This window comes from Gambusia affinis, linkage group LG03 (genome assembly GCF_019740435.1).
Source record: "Gambusia affinis linkage group LG03, SWU_Gaff_1.0, whole genome shotgun sequence".
Classification (NCBI taxonomy): domain Eukaryota; kingdom Metazoa; phylum Chordata; class Actinopteri; order Cyprinodontiformes; family Poeciliidae; genus Gambusia; species Gambusia affinis.
The window spans coordinates 26,874,658-26,895,163 of record NC_057870.1 but is presented as its reverse complement, the minus strand read 5'-3'; the positions used below and the strand labels follow the sequence as shown (position 1 = coordinate 26,895,163).

General features: G+C 40.4%; 2 protein-coding genes and 1 long non-coding RNA gene across 3 annotated transcripts; all 3 read left to right on the top strand.

Annotated features, from left to right (window-relative positions):
- The first annotated feature begins 400 nt into the window (after positions 1 to 400).
- Positions 401 to 2,837, top strand: LOC122827927. Its single transcript, XM_044111047.1, has 2 exons — positions 401 to 755; positions 1,266 to 2,837. The coding sequence occupies exon 2, from the start codon at positions 1,626 to 1,628 to the stop codon at positions 2,835 to 2,837; it is 1,212 nt and encodes a 403-aa protein (XP_043966982.1). The 5' UTR covers positions 401 to 755; positions 1,266 to 1,625.
- Positions 2,838 to 7,669: 4,832 nt separating this feature from the next.
- Positions 7,670 to 8,996, top strand: LOC122828131. Its single transcript, XR_006370165.1, has 3 exons — positions 7,670 to 8,049; positions 8,131 to 8,211; positions 8,716 to 8,996. It is a non-coding gene; the product is annotated as an uncharacterized LOC122828131 (long non-coding RNA).
- Positions 8,997 to 15,180: 6,184 nt separating this feature from the next.
- prdm8b (PR domain containing 8b) lies at positions 15,181 to 20,506 on the top strand. The gene is made up of 4 exons (XM_044111913.1): positions 15,181 to 15,625; positions 17,631 to 17,855; positions 18,092 to 18,323; positions 18,594 to 20,506. Exons 2-4 carry the CDS (start codon positions 17,637 to 17,639, stop codon positions 19,850 to 19,852), a joined length of 1,710 nt encoding a protein of 569 aa, XP_043967848.1. The 5' UTR covers positions 15,181 to 15,625; positions 17,631 to 17,636; the 3' UTR covers positions 19,853 to 20,506.

The window sequence follows — 20,506 nt, the reverse complement described above, 5'->3', positions numbered from 1 at the left end:
AGGTTATGTTTATAAGTGATACAGGCCATGTGTTTACTTGATGTGGGATCTGTATCAAAATATGCAATATAACATAGAAAATGTAGCTTGGCTCAGATTTTCTGAAGTCTGTCAACATGTTCAGTGTTAGAATGAAAGTTCAAGAAGACAAAACAGCAATTTTGCTATAACATCCTGAACCTTGTTATCTGCTGAAAGTCTTGCTCACTCTCGCTTTCTTGCAGCCAGAATGAACCGCATACATTTATTGAAATGTCAAAGAAAGTGTTGTTTCCTTTTGAAGCTTTATAGCATCTTATTGTTGTTCCGAGTTACTGACTTCACTTTAAAAACTTTACTGATGATAAAAATAGCTAGCTTGGAGCCTTCCTTTCAACAAAAACAGCATCCGTATGTAACCTGCAATTAGTAATGGACTTTTATTTTTGCGGGCCCACTTCCTGTTTGCCCCAAACTCCGCTAGCTTATTTAAAGCCACGCCTCCAGCGCGCAGTTTAAAGATCCTCACCTGTTTCCACTGTGGCTGTGGCTTGTTGTTGGCGTCTTCTTCACGGAGTCATCAAAATCTTTAAGCCCACTGATTTGATTGCCTGGTGAGTTTATTATCTGAAAGCAGTGTTGCTTTTACATGTGAAACTTTGGTTTGATTGCTCATTGGAGCGTTGTTTTATTAGAATTATTGGCGTTGTTACCTGGATGTCACCGGGGTTCTGGCACAGCTGATTGTGGCTGGGCGTGCCCACTCTCTTGATAAGGTAATCTGTTGCTGAATTTTGTGTATGTTCTGACACATTTATATTGATGCTGAGGCAATGAAGTTTAAAATAAAATTTATCAGAACAGAATGTAGCTACACTTAAATATGATATTGCGCAATAAACTTAGGTATTTACTTATTTTTTTTTCTTTCCCTCACTCTGCTTGAGTATTTGAGAAGTAATTTATTATTTTCCTTGATTGATATTTTGGAAGTGCACTTTAACTTTAACTTTAACTTTAACTTTAACTTTGACTTTGATTTTGACTTTGACTTTAACTTTGAATTGATTAACTTGAATTATGATTGATATTTTTTGTTTTACTTTATTTAAATTATGGTTAATTTAACCTAATTATTGAAATGTTTGTCTAATTATTAGAAATCTAATTGTTACGTTTAATTTGCACAAACTAAATGTTTAAATTGAATTATTTTTTTTTTTGTATTATGTTTGTACATAATTGTTATTTTGATAAAATGCTTAATGGATTTTCTGACCTTTTAGGTCGGGTTTTTTTTTTCCGGTTGGATCAGATCCTCATCAGGATTTGAAGATGGCGAGCTAAGGAAAAGAACTCTGAACTTAATGATTTTGCAATTAATTTATTCTGGGTCAATTGTCTTGTCTCATTGTGTTGTTGTAATTGTTGTTTTATTCAAATCACTTAATATATATTCACCAAAACTAAAAACACTGCCTCCTGTTTTCTCCACACCTCGGGCTCCTAAAAGAACACTCTTCTGATGCTGCTTTGGTAGCCGCAGTTAGCTGCCTAGCCCATAACTGTTACATTGTTGGCGAGCTAGCCAGGAGCCTGATACTGTGAATGTTTTGGTGGATGTGTTTTGTGGTTTGTATTGAAATATGGATTTCTTTGACCAAATTGGTATCAATGTTGCAAATTCTGTCATCATTAGTGGTGTAACGAACACTCAAGCAGATGATGAGATCATCAATTATTTACGTGGTTATGGTGGAATTAAGGTTTTTACTGTTACTGCACGTGAGAATCCATTTTATAAAAACCTGGCCGTTGAATTCAGTAATTCTGCAGATTTGGAAAAGCTAAAATCGCTTTTGCCATACGTTTATCCATCTCAGGTTACAGAAGATGTTATATTTGTTGTTAAATTACTTTCAAGAGAGTGCCCTGCCACAGCCACAGTGGACACAACCTTACCTCCCGATTACCTTCATGAACTGAAACGTATTTCCCAGCAGAGTGGACAATCATTTGATGATGTTTTGAAAGGAGTTTTTGAACAAATAAGTGCTCATTTAGGAATAGCAGCTACTGGAGGGAAGCCTGATAAAGATGATGAAGGGGATGATGAGGAGGAGGATATTGTTAAAGTACTTACCACTGAAAGAGAGTCTAGTCAGACTCCGCCACCTACTCTTCCCTCAAATCAATCAGATCAGTCCACCACCTACCAGCAAGGACCACAAACTCAACCAAATCCAACTACAAATGTGGGGCCGAGAATTTTCCTTTCGGGGAATGATCTGAATCCTTCTGAGGTCCAAAGGGTTGTTGTGGAACACATTGTGCGCAGAGATGATGTAAATCTTCAACCTCTGTCTTCATTTAGACTACGTACCTTTTCAGGAAGACTTCCAAAACCTCAGCATGAGGCAGATTATGAATCCTGGAGGTCTCAAATAGAACTTTTAAATGCAGATCCAAGTCTTGCACCCTTACATGTTACAAGGCGGATTTTGGAAGGTTTACTCCCTCCAGCTGCTGACCTAGTGAAGGGTTTGGGGCCTGATGCCCTGCCTGCCACATTTTTGCAGGTACTCGATTCTGCATATGCTACTGTTGAGGATGGAGAAGAATTGTTTGCAAAATTTTTAAACACACTTCAGGACCATGGAGAACGACCTTCTTCTTATCTGCAGAGACTCCAATTGGCTCTCAGCACAGTGGTGAAGCGTGGTGGGATTCCAGCCACTGAAATGGACAAATATTTGTTAAAACAATTTTGTAGAGGTTGCTGGGATAATAGTATGATAAACAAACTGCGACTAGAAAAGAAAAAAGATCAACCACCTCCTTCTCAGAGCTTTTATTAACACTTAGAACAGAAGAAGATAGGCAGTTGGCAAAAGAGATGTTAATGAAAAAACATATTCCATCAGTCAAGCATCGTGTCAATGTACAAGCTCACACTACTAGTGCATGTTCATGTGGCCATCCATCAGACTCGGGTGCTATTGAAGACTTGAGAAAGCAAATGCTGAAGCTGCAGAGTCAAATGTCAGCTTTGCTGTCTAAGGACTCTAATTCTGTTAAACCAGAAAATCAGCTGAAAAACAGAAACTAAAATCTGGCCAAACTAGTAGTAGGCCAAAGCCCTGGTTCTGCTTTAAGTGTGGACAGGATGGTCACATTGCTCCCAACTGTTCCAGTCAGCCAAATTCCAGCTTGGTTGAAGAACAACGTCGCCAGCTTAAACACAAACAGCAGTCCTGGGAGAAAAGTAAATCATCAAACTAGAAGCAGTTCTTACTGAGGGACAAGTGGGAGCTGCAACCAATGAATGTCCCCCCATTCAAGACTCATCTTCTTATTTTCCATTACCTAAAGGGTTAGTGGGCACAAGGAGTACTGGCGAGGTGAAGATTAAAGGGATCAATTTTCATTGCCTCTTAGACACAGGTTCCCAAGTCACCACAATTTCACATTCCTTCTATAACACCCATCTATCGGATCATAAAATAAAACCCATAAATGATCTTTTGGAGGTAGAAGGTGCAAATGGTCAGAGGGTGCCTTATATTGGATATGTGGAACTCTGTTTGACATTTCCTCTGAGTTCACAGGAGAAGAGATGGACATAAACACCTTGGCCTTGGTTGTTCCAGACCTGCGATCATCTCAACCCCTGTTCTGATTGGCACAAATACACTTGGATGTTGTGTATAACCAGTGCTGTCAGTCACAGTCTGAGTTCCATCCTGTGCCTTTTGGATATAGAGCAGTGCATAAAATTTTGGAGATAAGGCACAAACTAACAACTGATGACTATCATGGCATTCTAAAATGCAGTCATCTATCCCCAGGTTGTTCCTGCTCAGAGAACTGCTGTGTTGGATGCTCTTCTTATATGCCCATTACTGCAAGGTGAAAATGAAGTAATTAATCAGCATCCAACATCCTTTTCTCTACCAGGTGGTTTAATGGTAAAGTCTAGCCTTTTTGATCTACCTCCTGTACAGCCTGCTTCTCTGCCAGTGGTGATCACTAATGAATCTGACCATGACATTGTGATTCCAGCTAGAGCCGCCATCGCTGAAGTCAGTACAATCCAAACCATACTTTATAAAGAACAGAGTGTGCATCAACCTTCCCATAGTTCAGAGCTAAATCCAACTAAGTTGAACTACAATTTTGGAGACTCTCCGCTCTCAACTGAATGGAAGCAACGATAACAATCATGCTCGACAGTATGTCAGATGTTTTTCAAAGCATGATCTTGATTTTGGTCGTACAGATAAGGTCAAGCATGAGATCAAGCTGTCGGATCCCACTGCTTTTAAACAGCGACCAAGACCCATTCACCCCCTAGATGTGGATGCTGTACGTAAACACATTCAAGAACTGTTGCAGTCTGGTGTTATACGTGAATCCAACTCACCTTTTGCTTCCCCCATAGTTGTAGTGCGGAAGAAAAATGGTGCTGTGCGGCTCTGTATTGATTACAGGAAGTTGAATGCACAGACCATCAGGGATGCATATGCTTTGCCAAAGCTGGAGGACACATTTTCAGCACTGTCTGGCTCAACATGGTTCTCCACTTTGGATTTAAAATCTGGTTACTACCAAATTGAGATGAATGAATCAGACAAAAATAAAACTGCATTTGTCTGTCCACTTGGATTTTATGAATTTAACCGCATGCCTCAAGGTGTAACCAATGCTCCTAGCACCTTTCAACGCCTCATGGAGCGGTGCATGGGAGACATGAATTTAAAAGAAGTGCTTGTTTTCATTGATTTAATAGTGTTTGCACCAACTCTAGAGGAGCACGAATTCCGGTTGAAGAAAGTTCTTCAACGCTTGAGAGAATTTGGATTGAAGCTGTCAGTTGAAAAGTGTGTTTTCTTTCAGACATCTGTTCGCTACCTTGGACATGTAGTTTCAAGGGACGGAGTGGAGACGGATCCAGACAAGATTTCCACATTAACATCTTGGCCAGTTCCTCAGAATTTAAAAGAGCTCAGATCATTCCTTGGTTTCGCAGGGTATTATCGCCGGTTTGTGGAAGGGTTCTCATCAGTGGTCAAACCTCTCAACGAGTTAACAGCTGGATATCCACCCTGTCGGAAAAATTCAAAACAGATGAAGTCGCAACATTACCTTGACCCCAAAGAACCATTTGCTTCTCGTTGGACAACTGCTTGCCAGCAGGCCTTTGAAGAAGTAATCCAGAAGCTTAGTACAGCACCAGTTCTTGCATTTGCAGACCCAGGTAAACCCTACATATTACACACAGATGCTAGCTCTACTGGCCTTGGTGCAGTCTTGTACCAAGAACATGATGGGCGGAACAGGGTGATTGCATATGCTAGCAGAGGTCTGTCCCGCAGTGAAAGTCGATATCCTGCCCATAAACTTGAGTTTTTAGCCCTCAAATGGGCAGTGACGGAAAAATTCTATGACTACCTGTATGGATCTGATTTCACTGTGGTTACCGATAGCAACCCATTGACATATCTGCTAACTTCTGCTAAATTGGATGCTACAAGCTATAGATGGCTTTCTGCTCTTTCAACTTTTACTTTTAAGATCATTTATCGGGCTGGCAGGTTAAATGCAGATGCTGATGGTCTGTCTAGTCGACCTCATGCTGAACAGGTGGCTGATCCTCTATCCGTTAAGGAGAAAGAAAGAATATTAAAGTTTACTGAACAACATCTGGAACATCCATCCTGTATTTCCATTGACCAGCACTCAGTCCAAGCAATATGCGACAGACAACTGGTGTACAGCTCACCCAACCTGGACCAGGTTGTTGCTCTTGTGCAAACCCTCTCCATTAACACTGACAGTTTACCAGACAGTTTTGTTAATGATGTACAGTTCTCTTCACTTGTTGTGCCATCTTTCTCTGAAGGTGAAATTGCTGATAAACAAAGAGCCGATCCAGTCATTCAGCACATCATCGCTCAGTTGGAACGAGGGGAAAACCCACCGCCATTTCTGAGGGAACAGCTCCCCGATTTGCCACTACTCCTGCGAGAGCTTACACGCTTGGAGCTCCATAATAATGTTCTCGTCAGGAGAAGGAATATTGGAGGTGAGCTTACTTACCAACTTGTACTTCCAGAGGAATGGCGGGCTGAGGTCCTCAACCAGCTGCATGACCAGATGGGCCATTTGGGCACAGAAAGAACTCTGGACCTCATCAGATCACGGTTCTTCTGGCCACGAATGGCAAGTGATGTTTGTAGCAAACTCAAGAACTGTGAAAGATGCATTCGAAGAAAAGCACAACCTGAGAAAGCTGCACCACTTGTTAATATTAAAACTTCAAGACCACTAGAACTTGTCTGCATGGACTTTCTTTCAATAGAACCAGACCGGAGCAACACAAAAAATATTCTAGTGATAACCGATCATTTCACAAAATATGCTGTTGCAGTGCCAACCCCAAACCAAAGAGCTAAAACTGTAGCAAAAGTGTTATGGGAGAATTTTCTTGTCCATTATGGAATGCCAGAGCGTCTCCATAGTGACCAAGGGACTGATTTTGAATCACACACAATCAAAGAGCTCTGTCAGATCACAGGAATCAAAAAGATTAGGACCACACCTTATCATCCCCGTGGAAATCCTGTGGAGCGATTCAACCGAACCCTTTTAAACATGTTAGGTACTCTGCAAGAAGAAGATAAAACTCACTGGAAAGATTTTGTGAAGCCATTGGTGCACGCTTACAACTGTACCCGAAATGATGTCACTGGATACTCCCCATATGAACTGATGTTTGGTCGGCAACCCCGCCTTCCTGTTGACTTAGCTTTTGGACTGCCTGTGTCTGAAAAGCCATCTACATCTCATTCACAGTATGTTGAAAAGCTCAAGTCACACCTCAAAGAAAGTTATAAAATTGCAACTGAAAACTCTGAGAAAGTCATGTGGAAGAACAAACTCAGATTTGACAAGCAAGTCACAGCTGCAGAACTCTCAGTTGGAGATAGAGTTCTGGTTAGAAACGTCAAACTACGAGGCAAGCACAAGCTCGCAGACCGGTGGGAATCAGGCGTGTATATTATTCAGAAGTAAGCCGGCACTCTTCCAGTATACACCGTTAAACCAGAAGGCAAAGATCGTCCCATCAGGACTCTCCACCGTGATCTGCTGTTGCCTTGTGGCTACCTGTCCCCAGCCTCTAAACCAGAACAGAGGAAGAAAACAGCGATTGCACCCGTGACTTCAGAAAATGTAGATCTTTTAGACCCTGAAAATGAAGAACTGTTCTTACCTGATTTATCTGATTACTCCAGCTCCTATGTCACCAGAGTTACAACTGAGGTTGACTTACCTGCTCCTGCATCTACCATCGCTCCTATACCTGTGGATTCGCCTGGCCAGCATCCCCAGAGCTCTTTAGAAGAGAAGGTTGGTGAGGAAAAGGAAGTGGAGTCTGGACCTGAACCTATTGCTGAACTCGACCTGGAACGAACGGCTGAAGATGAAACAGATTCTGCTGACTCAGAGCCTCTTGGGGACAACTCCTCCTCTCAATCAGGACCTGTCTCTCCTCACCCAGAATCTGCATCCTATCCAGGACAATCCAGCATGTTAAGTGATTCTTCTGCTGTAAAACTCTCCAACCCAGATCCTGAACCATCTGCCAGACGCTCTACCCGAACACGTCACCCACCAACTGCCTGCAGTATTCAACACTTGGGCATCCACTTCTGCAGAGCATCCAAACCCTGTTTCAAGGACTCAGTACAGTCTTTACATCTGCTCTGGAACTGGATGAGACCTCTGTGACCTCTACATCATGTGACAGTGTAGTGTGTCACCAGCCGGTTGCATGTACGAGGCCGCACATGAGTTTAGGGGGGGAACCTGTAACCTGCAATTAGTAATGGACTTTTATTTTTGCGGGCCCACTTCCTGTTTGCCCCAAACTCCGCTAGCTTATTTAAAGCCACGCCTCCAGCGCGCAGTTTAAAGATCCTCACCTGTTTCCACTGTGGCTGTGGCTTGTTGTTGGCGTCTTCTTCACGGAGTCATCAAAATCTTTAAGCCCACTGATTTGATTGCCTGGTGAGTTTATTATCTGAAAGCAGTGTTGCTTTTACATGTGAAACTTTGGTTTGATTGCTCATTGGAGCGTTGTTTTATTAGAATTATTGGCGTTGTTACCTGGATGTCACCGGGGTTCTGGCACAGCTGATTGTGGCTGGGCGTGCCCACTCTCTTGATAAGGTAATCTGTTGCTGAATTTTGTGTATGTTCTGACACGTTTATATTGATGCTGAGGCAATGAAGTTTAAAATAAAATTTATCAGAACAGAATGTAGCTACACTTAAATATGATATTGCGCAATAAACTTAGGTATTTACTTATGTTTTTTCTTTCCCTCACTCTGCTTGAGTATTTGAGAAGTAATTTATTATTTTCCTTGATTGATATTTTGGAAGTGCACTTTAACTTTAACTTTAACTTTAACTTTAACTTTGACTTTGATTTTGACTTTGACTTTAACTTTGAATTGATTAACTTGAATTATGATTGATATTTTTTGTTTTACTTTATTTAAATTATGGTTAATTTAACCTAATTATTGAAATGTTTGCCTAATTATTAGAAATCTAATTGTTACGTTTAATTTGCACAAACTAAATGCTTAAATTTAATTATTTTTTGTATTATGTTTGTACATAATTGTTATTTTGATAAAATGCTTAATGGATTTTCTGACCTTTTAGGTCGGGTTTTTTTTTTTCCGGTTGGATCAGATCCTCATCAGGATTTGAAGATGGCGAGCTAAGGAAAAGAACTCTGAACTTAATGATTTTGCAATTAATTTATTCTGGGTCAATTGTCTTGTCTCATTGTGTTGTTGTAATTGTTGTTTTATTCAAATCACTTAATATATATTCACCAAAACTAAAAACACTGCCTCCTGTTTTCTCCACACCTCGGGCTCCTAAAAGAACACTCTTCTGATGCTGCTTTGGTAGCCGCAGTTAGCTGCCTAGCCCATAACTGTTACACGTACTACAGAACTTTTACTGGTAGAAGTGGATGTGGTGTGGTTATCATTTGGGAAAAGATCAGACTTTTTCATTTCTGGTCATTGATCACTGATCACCAGACATTTACTAAGAGCATCTCTGACCTTAAATTCACAGCATGACGTTTGAGTTGACAAGTTTAAGAAGGTTTTATAGTTCTGATATGGTTCACCTCACTGAAAGTTTTAAATTATTATAATTTCCCTATTTATTTTATAATAATTATATTCTCTAACGTATGTGTGTTAATGTCTGTACTCTCAAATTGTTGTTTTGTGGAGGTTAAGACTCAAACTCCCCGTTCTTAATTTGAATCATGTAATGCCAGTGGCTGAGCTACAGCAAAGAGTTGGTCAATAAAATGTTTAAAATCAAAGCATTTTTTAATCAATAAAACTGAAGTTGGTTTTGATATAATAAAATGTTTTCTAACTCAACTTTCAATTAATCAGCTGCACAGATGCGTAGTTTTAGTCTATAAAAAAAAGTAACAAATCCAGTCTAATCCGTGTTGGAGACAATTTGCTCAACATAAATTTTAGAACTGTGGCAAAAAAACTGAAAGTCTTTCAAGAGCATGTTTTGCAAAAAATTTCTAATTTGATGTCAGATTAAACTTTTAGGCTTCTATAAAGCATTTATTTTCATTTGAAATAAACGTGTTTCTCTGTTTAAAATATACACAATTAGCTCCTTTTATTAAAACAAACGATCTTTTATTAACCACCTGTGTTGCACAGACTTTTAACAGCTGATGATTCCAACGTCCGACTAAATAACTGCACATTTACTCTGTTGAGTTTACCCATCAAAGATCAATACACAGGCCACTCGAGCTCCTCCATAACACACACACACACACACACACACACACACACGCACTCCCACCCCTGCGCACACACACACCCTCCAAAGCACAAAAAACATGCCTAATATTTGATGAGAGGCAGTGACAGCAAGACAGTGGGGACAGAGCGAAGCGCTGCCAGTTTCTGTCTGCTGAAATCCATTTGCAGAAAGCTTCTGCTGTCACTGTCGTTTCATGTGATCTGCCCAATGAGAAGGAAGGGAATTAACTCATCACGTAGTTTGGTATTAACAATGAGCAGACGAAAGCTAAAGTTTGCTCCTGTAGTTCCCTTGGTTACGTTTTTTTAGATTAAATATTAAAAAGAGCCTGTTGATGCATGATAAAAATATGATGCTGTCAAAAACTCCTCACAGAGATGTACACAAAAGGTAAAAATCACCTCAGTGTGTTGGACAGAGACGGTGAATTAAACATGGTGTGGGATCAGAGCTGCTAACCTCATCATCATTTAACCTCACAGAAATCTGATCTGAGGGAGGTTTCACTTCGACAGGTAATGTGACCAAACATCAACACCCATTTGTGATTATAATGTTAGTTTTGTTGTTCTTATTTTTGCAGCTGGATCTGCATCCACATTATACAGACAGTTGTAACCTCCTTTTAGTCATGCTGATGGATGAGATGTGACAGTCTGAGTTGTTGGTTCTGTAATTTGACTTACAACACCCTGTGCTGCTCCGTAAACCTCCTCCCACACACATTTTTACACAAACAGTTATTCTTATAATTATTTGTCTCGTCCTGGCAGGTGACACTGATGTTCATAATTACAGAAAACTCCAGCAGATTGTATTTCCAACGGTTGAGACTTGGAAAAAAAAAAAAAAAAAACGTGACAAAAACCTGAGAAGACCTGAGAGATGGATCGTCCTTCAGGTGATCTTTTCATGTCTGCCAAGTTTTCAGCTAACAGCTCTTTGGGAATCACCTTGTTGGAGCTAGAATCCGGTTTCCTGTCAGTCAGACTGTTATCGTTTTCGCTCTTTTACACATTCGATCAAAGAAATGGGAAGAAATTTTGTCTAGAAAGTAATAAATAGCCAGGAAAATTCAATGGTTCCACACAAAATACAACACAATCCCAGAACTGATATTAAAGTATAAAAGTATGTTTTCACATAGAATGAGTTGTAACTGAATAAATTAGAGCATAAAACTGATCTACTGCTTTTTGCTACTCGTGTTTAAATCTGAGAACATATATAAAAATGTGCATGTTCTCAAACCTCCATTTTTACTTTCCATTTAATAACTAGACACTCTTCTTTGCTCAAACTATAAAATATTACAACACCTGATGCGATATTTACATGTATGAAGATGACATTTGCTGTCAGTCATTTGTAAAGTGAGTACATGATAAATAAATTGGAATGGTCACAATTATCTTTAGCTTAATGTGGAAACGAAATAGACAATGTTAGAGATCAGCACTCACTCTTACTTAATCAGATTAAAAACAGCTGAATCCCTGAGAAATGGAAGTGTGATTAGTGTGATTTTTTGGAACTAATAAACTAGTATGGATCATACTTGGCAGACCAGGATTCATTTGAGTTATTTGTCAATCAAAAATCTGAGTGAACGAGTCATTTCCACCTTCTTTGAAATGACTAATTTAATTAAACATGATGTCACATCCAACATTAAACTTCCCCAACTTTGTTTTTCATTTTTATATTAGAAGAATTATTTAATCCTGTACTGACAGGTTTTGACTTGATCAAATATTTCTTTATTAAACTTATTGTTAGACAAATCAGCCTCTTAAATAGCAGTGAGTGTTTTTTACTTGATGTTTGGGTGTTGTCCTGTTTTTGAAGCATTCCCATATCAAGTTGTGACTAAATGAGGACATTTATTTGTGCCATAACCTCAGTCTGTAATACACATAAATAACTTTTGTTGCATTTTCCTCCTTGGTATAAACTGAAATTTCTGTCTTGACTTATTCTTAAAACCAAACTGTCTTTTAGGTTTAGATGGGAACTCCTCTTCATTCTTACACATCAATCTTTACTGGGAAACTGGTGGCTGAAAAATCTAAATTCATTGTGATTATGGCATGAAAGGGGACGTGATAAAGAAATGATCCATGCTGTCAAACAATCCAGATGCTTCACAGACACACTGAGCCCTCAGCTGTGAATTTCCGACTTTAAACAGAGAAAAAAATCACGACATCGTGACACACTTTATCTCAACGCCTGCTTCCTCAAATTCCTCACACCAGGTTAAATTTAACCACATTTGGTTGCTTTCTTCCCTTCTTCAGGATTTATTGAAAAATGTATTCAAAATACGTCTGAAAATTACATTTTGTAGTATTTTACCACACATTTTACAAAATTTGCTCATTCTTCCAAAATGTCAACAATTACTATTTCTTCTACGTGACTACTTCAAAGTTTAACATTCTGTAAGACAATTTTACTCCACAACATGCACATTTATACAGTTTTCAGTTGTTCTTTCCAGAAACACCCTGAATATTAGAGAAAAACGTCCAAATTTCTTCCCAAACACGGAGTGCGAGGCCAGAAAGCGGGAGCTCTCAGCAAACTGTGACAACTGTGTTTGATCCGCCGTGGGTTTGTATTGTGTGCACATTTTATTCCCCTCACCCAAAATGTTGGAGTGCACTCCTGATCGCTCAGTCCGTGGCAGGATGCTCCCAATGATCTGAGCTCAAATTTGCCTTCAGTACGCTGCCATCTCAGGCCATCTGCAAAAACAAGAAACACACAATAAACATATTAATGCAAATCATATCTAAGACACTTTTTTTTGCATTTTATGTATTTTAGTTATTTTTTAAAAATCAGCAATATGTTATTTTCCTAGGCCACCGAGTGCTGCAAAGCAAAGCAAAGACGGCACATTTACAAAAAAATTAAAATCTGCTAAATAATATTTGAAAAAACATCAAATTAAAATGTACAACTATAAGTGTGGAATTTAAATTCTGAAAATGAATGGAGACCACAAAACATGCACATTTAAGGTTTCTTCTTACAGTGAATTAAAAGCAGCTGGTTTAACACCTGTAGGCTCGTCCAACTGATGCTAACAGGTTAATTCAGAAAACAGGATGTTTGAGAGACCGTTTTTATGCTACTTCAATAGGTCTTTACTCAGCAGCTGTTTCTAGATTTGCACTGTGCTCTGAATTTGTGTGATTTTGTGCTTCAACATGACAGGTTTTTATCTGTAACACTAAAACCAGTTTGGTCTTGCAAGAAAACTCCAACAGACAGGCCATCAAGAAGAGGATTGCAGGCCTGAATAGTTACAGAGAGAGCAGGTGAACTCAGCAGGAGGGAAGGCCGCTCCACCCTGTGTGGGTGGTGGGAGACAGGAGGATCCTTCAGCAAAAGCAGCATCGCTCCTGGACGATGTTCCACTCCTCATGCGTCAGACTGAAACTGCTTCAGCGACAAACTGCTTCCTAAAGCAAACTAGTTTCCATGTGGGCATAACATAATGAAACATATTGGCTTTTTTTTTTTATAGACCTCCATGTCTTGGATACATTGTGGATTTTTTCTGACAGACTGTTTGTTTGTCTTTCTGTATTTTTGCTCACAAGAAAATGTATTTCTTCACATTTGAAATTTTTTAATACCATAAAATATCTTTACACTCTATTTTTATTCTGAATGTGTGTCGTGTTGAATTCAACTTTCCTATTGTTGCTTTGCTGTGTGTGATAATGATTTTCTTTATGTTTATATGTTCATTTTTGGTTAGTATTTATTTATTGTGTATTGGTTTACAGCTTTACTTTATTCTAGTACTCTATTCTATTCTGTTTTAGAAGGTCATATTGTAAAACGACTTAAAATTAGTTGAAGAATAAAAAGCAATCCATGCAAACACTACAGTTCATAAAACCTGGAGTTGTTATAATTCATACAGACACTTGTTTCAGTGTTTCATTGTGTTTTCAGATTAAAAAGTTTTGTTTCAGACAGAGAAAGCAGCATATCAGTTTATACATATTTTATTATACTCTAAAAGTGCACACCTGCAATTTTTCTCTTTTAACAAGGAGCATAGAGGAGGAACTGTCAGCTTCACAGCCAGTATTTTCTTTACCTCTGCAGCTGAGTTTCTTTACAACCCATCAATTCTGTGAAAATGACATTAGTCATTATTATTTAGAGGAATCTGTCAGAGCTGGAAGATTTGCTGCCAACCAAACCAAAACCAGAGTACTCACACTGCTGTTAGATGTTTTGAAGTGAAAAAGTAGCAAAAGGTATTTAAACTTAAAGTTGTTTCTTCTGTTGAACAAATGGAGTATTAGTCATCTTAATTTGTGTTGTTTGTTCTGTGCTGAGTAGGTGAGCATTAATAAAATAAGTTTTTGTGTTCAGTCTGCATTAATGTATAGACGGTGACTGGCGAATTTATGGTGTTGTTACATCTTTAAAGTAACAGGGTGATTTAGGAACTGAGAATGTTTTACCTATCAACGCAACAGAATGGAAGTGAAGTATTTTACACGGGAAGCCTGATTCAGGAGCTTCCATAAATAATTTTTAAAAATCAGGTTAAACTTAAAACATAAACTGATGACAATAAAGTTTAACCATCAGCATTTCATTCTCACCTGTTCCTGCAGCTCTCCTCTCTGTTCAAATCTCAGCCGCTCAATCTGCGCACATTATACACTGGCGCCCCCTAAATGAACCCGAGTAAAGTGCAGCCAGTCAGCCAGTCAGTCAGCGGCGGCATGGGACCCGCTGTGGGTCAAACACCCGGGATGTCCAGCACATCTGACCGCATGCAGAGACGGCTGAGGCGGCGGGAGAGACACGGCGGCCCGGTGTTACCGGAGTCCGAGTCCGGAAAGTCCGGAAATCAAGCAGGAAGTTGGCAACATCCACAAAGTTAAATATTATGTGTTCAAATACAGAAGACAGGGAAGTCCACTTTATTTCTAGGATAAGAACTAAAGCTTGATCCCTTAAAATAAATTGATAAATAAACAAATAAACAAATTAATTATTAATAATAATAATAATAATAATAATAATAATAATAATAATAATAATAATAATAATAATAATAATAATAATAATAATAATAATAATAATAATAAATTTCTTAAACCCAATTGCTCTTTAATTTCTTCCCAACAACCCGCTGCTTAAATGTCACTTTATCCCAATACGACCACCAACTATTGTGATTTGAATTACAATAATAATGAAGGGGGGGCGGCTGTGTGCGAGAGAGAGGGGTCTTTATCCCTCCGCACGTCCATAAATCGCATCAAATGACAGTCGGCCAGTGAAGAGTTAAAGGGAGGAGACGGAGAGTGACACGCCTCATTGGGTAGATTATGTGCCGCAAACAAAAAGTGTGTGTCTGTGCGCCAGTCAGCCAGAGAGCACCGGGCCCCATCTGCGCGCCTCACTCCGTCTCACTCTGTCTGCCTTCATCCGTCCAGCTCGGTGCGCCCTGCCAGAGAGCCGGAGAGGATCTGCAGCCTGCAGCAGCAGCATCACTGTCACTGTCAGCGCACCGGGGGGGAAATGTTCTGATCGGAGCAGCCCGGGAGCGCAGCACCACCACCTCCATCACTAGCATCCGCGTCCGCCTGCTAGTTTTCGGATTTTTAAAACATCTTTTTACCCCCATTCTGATTTCTCAGACGGGTTTCGGACTCGGCGCTCTCCACTCGCTTGTGGAATATTGCTCCTCTTCTTCGAGGGAAAGGTAGGTTAATGCTTTGGTTCGGCCTAATATTTATGTTCTCTTGACTTGGCGGAGCTGGAACCCGCAGATGTTTCGGCTGCAGCGCTGATTTAGGGCAGCTTTGTGCCTGGCGCGGCGTTAGCAGATGGGTTAGAGGGAAATAAAGCCCCTCGCTCCACCCGCTCCACCCGCAGCGGGTTTGAATGGGAGGGCGGCTGCTTTTCATTTTATGGAAGTGCAAAAATTCATCTCTTCTTTTATCCAAAGCGTAAAACGAGCAGCTTTTTGTGCTCTTCTTGTGGGATACCAGGAAATATATATATATATATATATATAGTTTGGTCTATATGGAAGCATTATTACTGCTCAGATTTAAGAGCTGTTGAAACTTGCTGAATACCAGTCTTGTGAAAATCAACAATAATTGCAACTGACTGTACAAGCATATTTTCTTTTTTAATAATTGCAACAAAAAAACTGCCTAAAAAAACCCCCAAACCAAACTGAGAAATGTATCCCTCTCTGTGTTTCAATGAGATTTAGATGCGTATTTTTTTCCCTCACTGATGTGTGGAGTGAAAATACCGAACTGTGGATTTCTTCTTGCTTCTACTTTTTGCATGAGAGCCCCGCTTTGTTTTTTGGATAAGATGTTTCTCTATTATGGTTATTACGATTTATTGCCGAAGAATAATTGGGTAAAACTTGGGTTAAAATCATTGTTTTCTTTTTATATATTTCATCCAATTTAACTGTGTTTTATGTCCCTCTCTTTTAACAGATCTGATTAGTGAGACATTATCTGTCCTTCCTGTTATTTTTCACGGCCTTTTGAATAGCTATTGGCGCTGCATTCGTGCCAAATAGCAGTGCATCAGGTGCGGCTTTCCGTGCGCATTTTTAGCCTTATTTAAGTCCAGAAAATGAGGGAGGAGAGGAGGGAAGAATGAGGGGCCACATGCAGCCGCCTAAACGCACACATTGTGAGGTTAGAAAGGGAGAAAAGAAATAATTAACTGGTCGTGCTGCTTTAATTACAGTCTCAGAGGGGAAAGTGCTGGATTATGGTAATGAGGCGACATACGCTGCCGCTTGTAGGAAGGAGAGAAAGGCTGGCTGACATGAAGCCGCTGACTTTGACGGTCCACTTGAAACCCATTGGACATGCCCACGCCAGTGGACCTCAGCAGCTCCCACTCAGGGAGTGATTTCATTTTTTTTCCTTCTCTGAATCGAAAATAAAAACGCTCTTTTTATTCAAATATCTTCCACAATTTTAATTTAAACCTGCGGATTTTTTAATTTTAATTATTATTTTTTTTTTTACTGAAGTCAACAATGCAAATGTAAAGTAAAAAAGAAAAGGTGTTTTTATTAAGAGGAGAACTTTGCAAACCAAGTGGAGAATATTAGAGGAATATAATATTTTGTTTTTAAAAGACACTGTAAAGCAGTGAGATGGAAAAGAACAATGCAAATATTCTTACTGGCTTAAAACAATGTATATTAATAAAAAGAGAGTTTGGAGTAAATTTTACTTTTAAAAATAATTATATTTATATTAGCATTTGTAAGAATAATGAGGAGAGAGATTTATTTAATTATAATGATTTTTAAAACGCTTAGTATAAAAATAAGCTCTTAAATAATAATAATAATAATAATAATTATTATTATTATTATTATTATTATTATTATTATTATTATTATTATTATTATTATTATATTTTTACAAATAATTTATCGTATAAATAAAATTATTGTTTGACTTTAATATGCTGGTGCCGTTCTAAGCTAAACAAGGGTTTGCATAAAAGGCCCGGAACGGCGCCCATTTCGGAAGAGATTTTTTTTTTTCCTGTCTTCAGAAACAGGAGAACATCATCAAACAACCCGCTCGTCTCACATGGATTTCTCATTTTTCCGTATGGAAAACAAAAGCTGAAGATCCCGCAACGTTCCCGCTCCTCCCTGTCGGGTTTGATCCGAGGTTAAGTCCTGCGTGTTTTTCTCTGTGTCCCCGCAGTGTGACATGGAGGAGTCCAGCTCTCAGAAGTTGGCGTGGGACGGGGACGCCAAGGCGGTCCAGCAGTGTCTGACGGACATTTTTACGAGCGTCTACACGACGTGCGACATCCCGGAGAACGCCATCTTCGGGCCGTGTGTGCTGAGCCACACGTCGCTGTACGACAGCATCGCCTTCATCGCTCTGAAATCCACCGACAAACGCACAGCACCTTACATCTTCAGGGTGGGTTAAACTTCCACGTTTATTTTAAAAGGAGCTTTCATTTTATTTCCAGTTTATGTCTGAAAAGGCCTGAAACGTTCAATATTTGAGTTTATCCCTAAGATTTATTCTTTTTTTTTTTTATATAATCTGTTTTTATGTATTAACATGAAATTACTGCAAACACACATTGTGTTCAAGTGCCAAATTTTAGGTCAATATATGAATAAAAATCCCTGTATCCTCACGATGTGCAGGTGGACACCTCGGCTGCCAACAGCACCTCGGAGGGCCTGATGTGGCTGCGGTTGGTCCAGTCAGCTCGGGACAAAGAGGAGCAGAACCTGGAGGCCTACGTGAAGAACGGCCAGCTCTTATACCGCTCACTTCGCCGCATTGAGAAGGATGAAGAGCTGCTGGTCTGGTACGGCAAGGACCTCATCGACCTGCTGCTGCTCAGCTCCAGCCGAGCGCCGGCCAAAAGCAAAGGTGAGCTGACTGAACTCCCAACTGGAACAGCATTGCATTCCTGGAGGGCTAGTGTGCTGTTTGTTTTAGATATTTTGATAATCTCCTAACCTTCGGCCAAATTTTTCAGATTACTAATGACCTGCTCATTATATTTAGAAATGTTTAAGCAGGGAAGTACCTAAAACAAACAGGACAATAGCCCTTTGAGGACCAGAAGGTCCCACCTCTGGCAACATACTTTAGATTTTCTATCTTCAAATTGTAATTTTTCATTTCTCTGCTTCCCAGGTTCATCCCACCATTCCTGTCCAGACTGCAGCCAGCGATTCCAGTTTGAGTTCCCTTTCTTGGCCCACCTCCGGTTCCGCTGCACCAAAAGGCTGCAGAGTATTACAGAGGCAGACAAGGAGCCTGGCAAAGAGAGCAGCATAGAGCGACCAAACACAACCCCGAGCAGGAACAGCCCAAAGCTTGGCCGCTCGGAAGGCTTCAGCAGTCCGCACGACAACAACAAACCCTCCACTGACTTTCACAACCTGGCACGGGATCTGGAGAAGAACCGGAGCAGCTCACCGACCGACAAGGAGGCTGAGATCTGCAGCGAGAGCTCGGGGAAGAGAAAGTTCTCAGAAGTCGAGGACAGAGAGTCCCGAGGATCAGGCCTTTCAGTTTCCAAGTCTAAGGAAGAGCTTGCAAGTTCTGCAAAGAATTACAGAGGAGTGTATGGCCTGGAGGAGAACCACAGGTCCTTCTCCCCGCCGGGATCTACAGAGCATGGAGAGGTCAAGCGCAGCGCCTTCACAGAGGTCAAGAAGTCACCTCAGAACCTCAAACACCACAGTGGCAACAAAAACCTCCAGAACTCCAACTCTGAGAACAAAGATGGAGGTCGCCCAAGCAGCAACTCTGTAGAGAAGCACCTCAACATCAGGCAGGTTCTTTCTGAAACGCAGCCACCCCAAACCTCGCCCATGGGCAGCGCTTTCACCTCAGTCGGCCAGCAGGGCAGCGGGAGTGGCACAGAGAGGAAGAGTGCCTTCAGCCAACCAGCTCGCTCCTTCTCCCAGATCTCACCGCTGGTGATGCCCCCCAAGCTGCTGGACTGCCACCCAGCGGTGGGTGACACCATCTCCTCCAACAGACTCTACCAGGCTGACCACCTTGCCGCAAAGCTGCAGGGTGCAGAGCTTGGCGCCAACTGCCCCGTGCCCGCTGGCATTGGCAAGCAGAACCCTTTTGTGTACACCACCGCCTTCTGGCCCAAGAACTCCGGACCTATCCAGCTTCAGATGCCCTCGGCGCTCACGCTGCTGCCTCCCTCCTTCACCTCCCTCTGTCTGCCGGCTCAGAACTGGTGCGCCAAGTGCAATGCCTCCTTCCGCATGACCTCAGACTTGGTTTACCACATGCGATCACACCACAAAAAAGAATACTCCATGGAGCCTCTCGTCAAGCGGCGGCGCGAGGAGAAACTCAAGTGCCCCATATGCAACGAGTCCTTCCGGGAGCGGCATCACCTGTCACGTCACATGACCTCCCACAACTGACTGTTTGAGGTGATCAGAGGGATTTTTGCTTAACCAGGGGCCAAGAATCTGCCTGGATTTAAGTCCTCCAAATGGAAATAGGCCACTTAAACTACAAAAACACCCCTTGCACTTATTTACACCTTGGACACGCTTTTGAAATCCTTTTTTGGTCTGTTGACTTTTCCTCCTCCTCTGTACAAAATGACGTTTGACTGTGAGCGAATGCATTTTGACTTAAAAAAAAAAAACTAATCTATTTATGAAGCACTTGAATCTTTGAGAATAAGGAAAATTTAAATATGTGTAAATGTACAGTAAGTTGTATTTTATATCATGCAAATTCAAATATAGAGATGAATTACAATTGTCGTCACTCGTCCTGGTTTGCACCACAACAATTGTTTTCTTTTTCATGTCTGCAATGTTTAAGGACACAAACTGGGGGTTTTTATGTGAGACTATATTTCAGAGTGCATGTAATATTAAATAATATTGATTTAAGATGCAGTCTATTCATCACAGTGTAAATAATTTGTTTTATTTGAAAAACAAAGTGTAATATTTTGTGTCAGTGGGGAATAGTTTCAGTGTTTCTTCCTTTTTGCGGAAATTTACTACTTGACAGTTTATCTAATCATGTTGAATGCATTGACAATAAAATAGCTTTATTTT

Excerpts from the sequence above, each read along its gene's own strand:
- LOC122827927 (XM_044111047.1), top strand. The coding sequence starts at position 1,626 with ATGGATTTCTTTGACCAAATTGGTATCAATGTTGCAAATTCTGTCATC.
- prdm8b (XM_044111913.1), top strand. The coding sequence starts at position 17,637 with ATGGAGGAGTCCAGCTCTCAGAAGTTGGCGTGGGACGGGGACGCCAAG. Across the intron at positions 17,856-18,091 it reads CAGCACCTTACATCTTCAGG|GTGGACACCTCGGCTGCCAA; the intron begins GTGGGTTAAACT and ends CACGATGTGCAG. Across the intron at positions 18,324-18,593 it reads AGCGCCGGCCAAAAGCAAAG|GTTCATCCCACCATTCCTGT; the intron begins GTGAGCTGACTG and ends TCTGCTTCCCAG.